Source organism: Marmota marmota, unplaced genomic scaffold (assembly GCF_001458135.2).
Source record: "Marmota marmota marmota unplaced genomic scaffold, marMar, whole genome shotgun sequence".
In the NCBI taxonomy this organism is placed as follows: domain Eukaryota; kingdom Metazoa; phylum Chordata; class Mammalia; order Rodentia; family Sciuridae; genus Marmota; species Marmota marmota.
Window position 1 is genome coordinate 3,283,337 of NW_025999960.1, and position 8,589 is coordinate 3,291,925.

Sequence of the window (8,589 nt, forward strand, 5' to 3'; positions counted from 1 at the left end):
TTTTTTTTGAAAGAGAGAGTGAGAGAGAGAGAGAGAGAGAGAGAGAGAGAGAGAGAGAGAGAGAATTTTTTTAATATTTATTTTTTAGTTATCGGCGGACACAACATCTTTGTTTTGTATGTAGTGCTGAGGATCGAACCCGGGCCGCACGCATGCCAGGTGAGTGCGCTACGGCTTGAGCCACATCCCCAGCCCCCTAAGATAGTTTCTTATTCTGAAGTACACTCCTGTTACACAATAAGAATTCATGTGCAAACAAATCAGCAATTCATGCTAAAGATGCCAGTTTGTCAGCTTTGCCAGCATACAAAACAGAAAGGTCTCAAAAGGCAATATCTTACTTGGCAAGTGGTTGGTTAGAGAGCAACTGCTTGAGATGCTGGGACAAAAGCTTCTTCTCTAGAGATAATCTTATCCATGCCCGAGCTCGTCCAACATCAGTTTTGATCTCACTCATGTTTTGAATATGCCTAAAAAAACAGTAGTAACAGTAAAGACACAGATCCTAAGGAAAACTTGAGCTAAAAAAGAACTAAAAAAGAATTAACAGTTCTGGGCACCAAAAAGCTGTTTCATACTTAGAGGAAGCAATGGGTAATACATAATTTGAAGGCCCATTAAACCTTAAAAAGTTCCATCTGAATCATGAATTTAGTCCCACATCAGAAATGTCATTATAATACAAACACACAAGCAACAACATCTTAAGATAAAGCATTTAACAGTCATCTATTCTTTCAGACTTATTATGTCCCTGTTTCATCCTCTGAGTTACCTATAAACAGGCACTTGATGATTCCCAATGCTAAAGAAAAGTAATAAAACAATATGAACAGTTAAGTTCTTATTCAAAATAATTTTTCTATAGTTTAAAAATGAGCCACAACTTTAATCAACTTAACTATTTTTTCTTATTCTTTTCCCTTATTTTTGTTTTGTACTAATAGAGATTAAACCCAGGAGTATACTCCATCACTGAACTACATCCCTAGTCCTTTTTAGTATTTTTAAAATTTTGAGGCAGCTGAACCCTACACTGCCCAGGTTGGCCTCTGATTTATGATCTGCCTGCCTCCTGAGCATATGGAATTACAGGTATGTGCCACTAAACCTGGTAACTACTCATCTATTTTTCAAGTTGCCCCAGACAATATATGGAAAATATAAAAATTTTACTTTTATGGCATCAGAAGTCACATTATACTGTGTTGATAATCTTAAAAGCTAGAAAGATTTAGGTAATTATGTGGCTACACAAAAAAAATTGTGTGGTCAAACAACAATTAAAAGTTACATCTTTTAACTGGGTGCAGTGGCCCATGCCTGTAATCCCAGTGACCTGGGAGGCTGCGGCAGGAGGATTATAAATTCAAGGCCAGCCTCAGTCACTTGGCAAGGCCCTAAGCAACTTAGGGAGACCTGTTTCAAAATCAAAAAAATTTAAAAAGAACTGGGGATGTGGCTAAGTGTTCCTGGGTTTGATTCCCCAGAACCAAAAAATAAAATAAAATAGAATAAAAGTTATGTCTATGTATAAATTAGTATTCCATGTAAATGTCAGTGCTATATTTAGCCAAACTGAATTTATCTTCCTAAATAATTTTTTTCCTAAAGGGGAAAGGAGGATCAGACAAGAAGGATAAGCCTTAGAGAGAGGGTAAATTATAAAAACCACCACAGGGAGGTGAGTCATGAAAAAGCCTTTGTTACTATATAATGCATCATTTCTCATTTGATTTTTTTTTTTTTTTTAAATATCCAGAATGACTCATTCTGGCTGTAATAAATACTGCAACAAAACCTATTCTCTGCTGATTCTAAGCATTCAGAATAAGGAAAAAATCCTCTCTGTAACACACACATGTTCTTGCTTTTTTCTTCACTTTCTCCCTTTTTCTTCTCCTCACCCTGAATGTGAAGAAGTAGCACTTTAATCTTCAGTGCTGATGTATGAGCCAACACTCTTGATCAATAAGATGCAAAGCACTGTTATCACATTACATAGACAGATACACTAAAGAAATGACTTAAAAAACAAGTCAGAATCAGGAGGTAAAGTTGTGGCTGGGTGTGGTGTAATCCCAGTAACTCAGGAGACTGAGGTAGGAGGATGGCAAGTACGAGGCCAGCCTTGGCAACTTAGCAAGACTCTGTCTCAAAGTAAAATAAAAAAGGCTGGGGGTGTAGTTTGGTGGTATAACACTCATCAGTTCAATTCCTAGTATCCCCCTGCCTCCCCCGAAGATGTGTTATAATTTTTGTGGGATTTAACCAAAACCATCTTACATCTAAGAATTTTTTCAGATTTTATAATACTTATTTTATTTTTTATTTTTTTTAGAGAGAGAGAGAGAGAGAATTTTTAGTATTTATTTTTTAGTTATTGGCGGACACAACATCTTTGTTTGTATGTGGTGCTGAGGATCGAACCCGGGCCGCACGCATGCCAGGCGAGCGCGCTACCGCTTGAGCCACATCCCCAGCCCTTATAATACTTATTTTAAAGGAATTAATGCTATTAAACATGGTCATTAACAGAGAAATCTGGTGTCAAGTAACATCCTCTTGGACCCTGGTTCTTACTGGTCTGGTGTCAGTAGCTAGGCACCTGACAACCCAATTGGGTACCTTCCATATGAGTCTCTGAAAGAGCAGTGGCTATTCCTCAGCCCAAGGACATTCCCCAATTGATAACAAAGGTGACTAAAAGCAATAAAGTCTTAAACTTTAAACTACTATTTTTTTCTACTGCATTTTCTTTAAATTTAATTAGTATGCTTCTTTAAAAATGACCCTATCATTCTTGTGGCATTTCCTTATTTGTGGCACCACAAGATGCCTCAGACTTTTCCTGTTTTTTTTTTTTTCTTTTCTCAGTATTGGAATCCTGGAATCATCCATTCCCTAGGAAGCCCTGGTTCCTCCCATTAGAGAACTATTTATTTATTTTTTTCAGTACTCGGGGTTAAATGCACTGACCTATATTCCCTTTTTTATTTTGTATTTTGAGACGGTTCTGTGTTGCCCAGGTTAGACTTGAACTTGTGATCCTCCTGCCTCAGCCTCCTGAATAGCTGGACTGCAGTGTGCATTACTGCGTGCAGCTACAGAATTATATTTAGAAATTAATATATGAGAGGCCAGTGTGCTCACTGTTACTGAGGTACTACTCTTCCAGTTCTTGTCCATGCAAAAAGCTTAGAAATATATCAGTCACTTCCTGGGGGAGGATCTGGAAGAGAGGTTAACTAAGAAGCAGCACAGGGAATTTGGTGGGTGAACAAAACTGTTCTTTATCATGATTGGGTATTTGTGAAGTCCCACAGAACTACATACTAACAAAGAGTGAACTTCATTGTACATAAATTTGGGAAAAACAAAACAAATTCACCAACCAAAATGTGGAGGTAACCCAAAATGGAATACAAAGTAACAAAAAGAACAGGACTGTATTATTATTATAAATAAATAGTATAACCATAGTGAAGTGAATGGAGAGAATAAAAGGAACTAATCTAAGCTTTAGAAAACAATATTTTGATTGGATACTGAAAGGCCAAAGACAAAGCTAGAGTTAGACATGAACAGTGTGCTAATTTAGTTAATAAGCTTTTTTTCTCATATGGTTTAGCAATTAAAAAATTACCTAGTATATATACAAAACATATAAGAGTTATACAAATAAGTAAATATATTCTAGATAATGGAAGCCAGGTTTCTAGTGGTTATAGAAAGAAGTTACAAATATGAATTATAATATGAGATATTATTAACCATTACGGAGCCCAAGGTCACTTTTTTTTTTTTTTTTTTTTAAAGACAGAGTTGACCAGGCTGCTTCTCAACTTCTGTGCTCAAGTGATTCTTTTGCCTCAGCATTACAGGTCTACATCACCATGCTGGTTCAGGGCCCAAGGTCTTAACCAGTGTGCAACACTGCTCATCAAGTGAACACAGTGAAATCCAAGCAGCACCTCCTCTCCCTGACAAAATAAATAAAAATAAAATAGAAGAAAGTAAAACAGCAGGAACTAGAAGGAGCTTACAGTAGCCTTACATGATGTGTCTGTCCCCCACTGGAAATTGAATCAAGAATTGCTTTCCACTGAGTTATATCTCTAGCTTGCTTGCTTTGATTGATCTATCTATCTATATCTATATCTATATCTATCTATCTATCTATCTATCTATCTATCTATCTATCTATCTATCGTACTGGGTATTGAACCCAGTTTGTACTGGGGCACTCTACCACCAAGTAATATCCCCAGCCCCCCCCTTTTTTTAATATTTGAATTTTTTTTTCAGTTGTAGATGGACACAATACCTTTATTTTATTTGTTTATTTATATGTGGTGCTGAGGATCGAACCCAGGGCCTCATGTGTGCAAGGCAAGTGCTCTACCACTGAGCCACAACCCCAGTCCCTTAAAATATTTTTTATAACTTTATTTTATTTATTTATTTTTTATGTGGTACTGAGGATTGAACCCAGTGCCTCACCCAAGCTAGGCAAGTGCTCTACCACTAAGCTAGCTACAGCAACAATGCCCCCAGCCCTTTTTATTTGGAGACAGGGTCCCACAAAATTGCCCAAACTGCTGTTAAACTTGTGATTCTCCTGCCTCAGGCTCCAGTGCACAACCATACCAGGCAACTACTTGATATGTGTGTGTGTGTGTGGTGCTGGGGATTGAAACCAGGGCCTTGTGCATGTGAGGCTAGCACTCTACCAACTGAGCTATATCCCCAGTCCCCACTTTTTAATGAGGTTTCAGAAATTTGGCTTGAGTTCATAGTGGCAAAGCTTTAAACCACCACCTCCTTAAGTTGATGGCTACTGTGAAGCCATTGTAAAACACAGGTAGTTGTATATTTTTGTTAAGAGAGCTGAACCCATTTCTTCTCAAAAAAAATCATAAGCCACATAAGGACAACTACATTTCATCTACCAAAGAGTAATAAAACTTAAGACATAAATATATAAATTGATTCAGATGGCAACTAACATTTTGTGATTCTTAGTATGGGCTATGTACTTAAGTTCTTTACGTAAACTAACTCATTTACTTCTCATTTTATCACTTCCTGGCCTTTGGCTAAGATCAAGTATAATTCTCATAATACTCCCAACAATATGCTGTCTGCAAGAGACTCACCTCACAGGCAAAGGCATCCATAGACTAAATTGAAAGGATGAGAAAAAATATACCCCATTCAAATGGGACTTGTAAAGAAGTAGGGGTTGCTATTCTCATATCAGATAAAGCGGACTTCAAGCCAAGAGCAATCAGAAGAGACAAAGAAGGTAACTTCATATTGTTTAAGGGAATCATACATCAACAAGATATAATTATTATAAATATTTATGCCCCAAACAATGGAGCATCTACGTATATCGAACAAAACCTTCTCAATATTAAGAATCAAATATATCACAATAAAATAATACTGGGTGACTTTAACATGCTTCTCATCACTGGGTAGATCATCCAAAAATAAACAAAGTAAAGATTCTACAGAATTAAAACATACAATTAATAATACGCATCTAACAGATATCTATAGATTGAATTCACTTTCTTTTCAGCAACACATGGAACATTTTCTAAAATAGACTCTATTTGGGGTTGTAAATCTTGGCAAATACCAAAAAACAAAACCCACAAACATCTTGCATTCTATCAGATCATAATGGAATAAAATTAGAAATCAATAATAAAATAAAAACATAAACCACTCCAATACCTGGAGATTAAATAATATATTTTTGAATTATGAATGGATAGAAGAAATTGGGGAGAAATAAAAAAAATTCTTAGAAGCAAATGAATATAGTGGTACAATACATCAAAATCTCTGGGACAATATGAAGGCAGTTCTAAAGTAAAAGTTCACAGCCATTAAGTACATACATTAAAAGAATAGAAAGATACCAAATAGCTGGGCTCAGTGGCGCACGCCTATAATCCCAGTGACTCGGGAGGCTGTGGCAGGAGGATCACGAGTTCAAAGCCAGCCTCTGCAACAAGGAGGTGCTAAGCAACTCAGTGAGAACCTGTCTCCAAATAAAATACAAATAGGCCTGGGGATGTGGCTCAGTGGTTAAATGCCCCTGAGTTCAATCCTCAGTGCCAAAAAATAAAAAAGAAAGAAAAAATCCAAAACAAAACAAACAAAAAAACCCCCAAACCAAACAAACCAACAAAAACCTCCACATTAAAAGATACTGCACTGGGGCTGGGGGGGCTGGGGTTGTAGCTCAGCGGTAGAGTGCTTGTCTCACATGTGCGGGACCCTGGGTTTGATCCTCAGCACCACATAAAAATAAATAAGTGAAATAAAGGTAGTGTGTCCAACTACAACTAAAAAATAAATATTAAAAAAAAGATACTGCACCATGAGCAAGTGGGTTTCACTCCAGGGATGCGAGGTTGTTTCAACATGGAAATCAATAAATGTAATTCACCACAGAAATAGACGTAAGGACAAAAATCATATGACTATTTCAACAGATGCAGAAAGAGCATTTTACAAAGTGTAGCACCCATTCATATTTAAAACACTAGAAAAACTAAGGATAGAAGAAACTTATCTCAACACTGTAAAGGCTGTATATGACAAATGCAAGGTCAACATTATATGTAATGGAGAAAATCTGAAAGCATTTCCTCTAAAAACAGGAACAAGATAAGGATGCCCACTTTCACCACTCCTGTTCAACATAGTCCTTCAAACTCTGGCCAGAGCAATCAGTAAGAGAAGAAAATTGAAGGTATACAAATAGGAAAAGAAGGGTGAAAATTCTCTCCTGTTTGCTGACAACATGATCCTATATTTAGAAGACTCCAAAAAATACTCCACAAGGAGACTTCTAGAGCATGTAAATTAATTCAGCAAAGTAGCAGGATCAATCACATGCCTAGACTGCAATGATGAATAAGCTGAAAAAGTAATTAGTAAAAATATCTCATTCACAATAGCCTCAAAAAGAATAAAATACCTGAGAATCAACAAAAGAGGTTGAAGGGCCCCTACAATGAAAACTATAGAATACTAAAGAAAGAAATTGAAGAAGACCTTAGAAGATGGAAGGACCTCTCATGTTCTTGGATAGAATTAATATTGCCAAAATGGACATACTACCAAAAGCACTATATAGCTTCAATGCAATTCTCATCAAAATTCCAATGACATTCTTCACAGAACTAGAAAAAGCAGTTATGACATTCATTTGGAAAAACAAGAGACCGGGGATGGGACTATAGCTCAGGGGTAGTGGGCTTGCCTAGCACGTGTGAGGCCCTGGGTTCTGCTGAGAGCCACGGCGGAGTCTGTATGGCCCCTGGCATTTTGCCAACAGTATTGATTGACAGGCAAGGCATTACTATCCGCCTCTGCCGCAACTTTTGAGTTCTCGCACTATTTTGGAGTTCTCATGGGGATTTCCGGGGATTCCCCGAGAGTTCCCATTGGTTGGGGAAGTGCAGGAGGAGGGATTTCCGGGAGATATATTTCCGGCTGGGGGTTCCTGGAGAAGCCTCGTGGTGTTCGGGAGGATTCCCCGGGAGCTGTGTGAAGTGTTTTCCTGCAGTTTAAAAATAAAGTTTGTTCCTGCTTCAGTGGCTCGTGATTTGTGCCCAGCCAGACTGCGGCAGGTTCGATCTTCAGCACCACATAAATATAAGTAAATAAAATAAAGGTATTGTATCCATCTACAACTGCAAAAAACAAACAAACAAACAAACAAAAAACCTCCAAGAGACCCAAAAACAGGTCTCAGGGTGAGAAAAGCGAAGCAGGAAGCATCACAATACTGGACTTCAAATATACTACAGAACTATAGTAACAAAAACAGCATAGTACTGGCACCAAATAAGCATGGAGACCAATGAAACAGAAAAAAAGACACAGAGACAATACCATATAAATGTAAGTATCTCATACTAGACAAAGGTGCCAAAAAATATGTTGGAGAAAAGGTAGCCTTTTTAACAAATGATGCTGGGAAAACTGGAAATCCATACGTAGGAGAATAAAATTTAACCCCTGTATTTCACCCTGTACAAAAGTCAACTCAAAATGGAACAAAGACCTAGGAATTAGACCAGAAAGCCTGCAACTGCTAGAAGAAAATACAGGCCCAATACTGCAACATGTCAGCTCAGGAACTGATTTCCTTAAGATGACTCATAAAGCACAAGAAGCAAAACAAAAAATCAGTAAGTGGGATGGTATCAAATTAGAAAGTTTCTGCACAGCAAAGGAAACAATTAGTTGCGTGAAGAGAGCCAACAGAATGAGAGAAAATCTGTTACCTGCTCTTCAGACAGGGAATTAATATCCAGGATATACAAAGAACTAAAAAAACAAGCAATAAATGGGTAAAGAGCTGGGCATGGTCGTTCATGCCTGTAATCCCAGAGGCTTAGGAGGCTGAGGTAGGAGGACAGCAAGTTCAAAGCCAGCCTCCATAACTTAGCAAAGACTTAAGCAACTTAGTGAGAATCTGTCTCTAAATAAAAAATAAAAATGTCTGGGGATGTGGCTCAGTGGTTAAGTGCCCCTGGGTTCAGTTTCCACTACGGG

General features: G+C 37.6%; 1 protein-coding gene across 1 annotated transcript in view; it reads right to left on the reverse strand.

The window, feature by feature from the left end:
- Positions 1-8,589, reverse strand: part of Dennd5b (DENN domain containing 5B) — a 115,250-nt gene that overhangs the window by 20,887 nt on the left and 85,774 nt on the right. Inside the window, exon 16 of the mRNA XM_048802439.1 lies at positions 342-470. Coding sequence (XP_048658396.1) covers positions 342-470 — 129 coding nt within the window. The remainder of the gene's footprint in view (positions 1-341; positions 471-8,589) is intronic.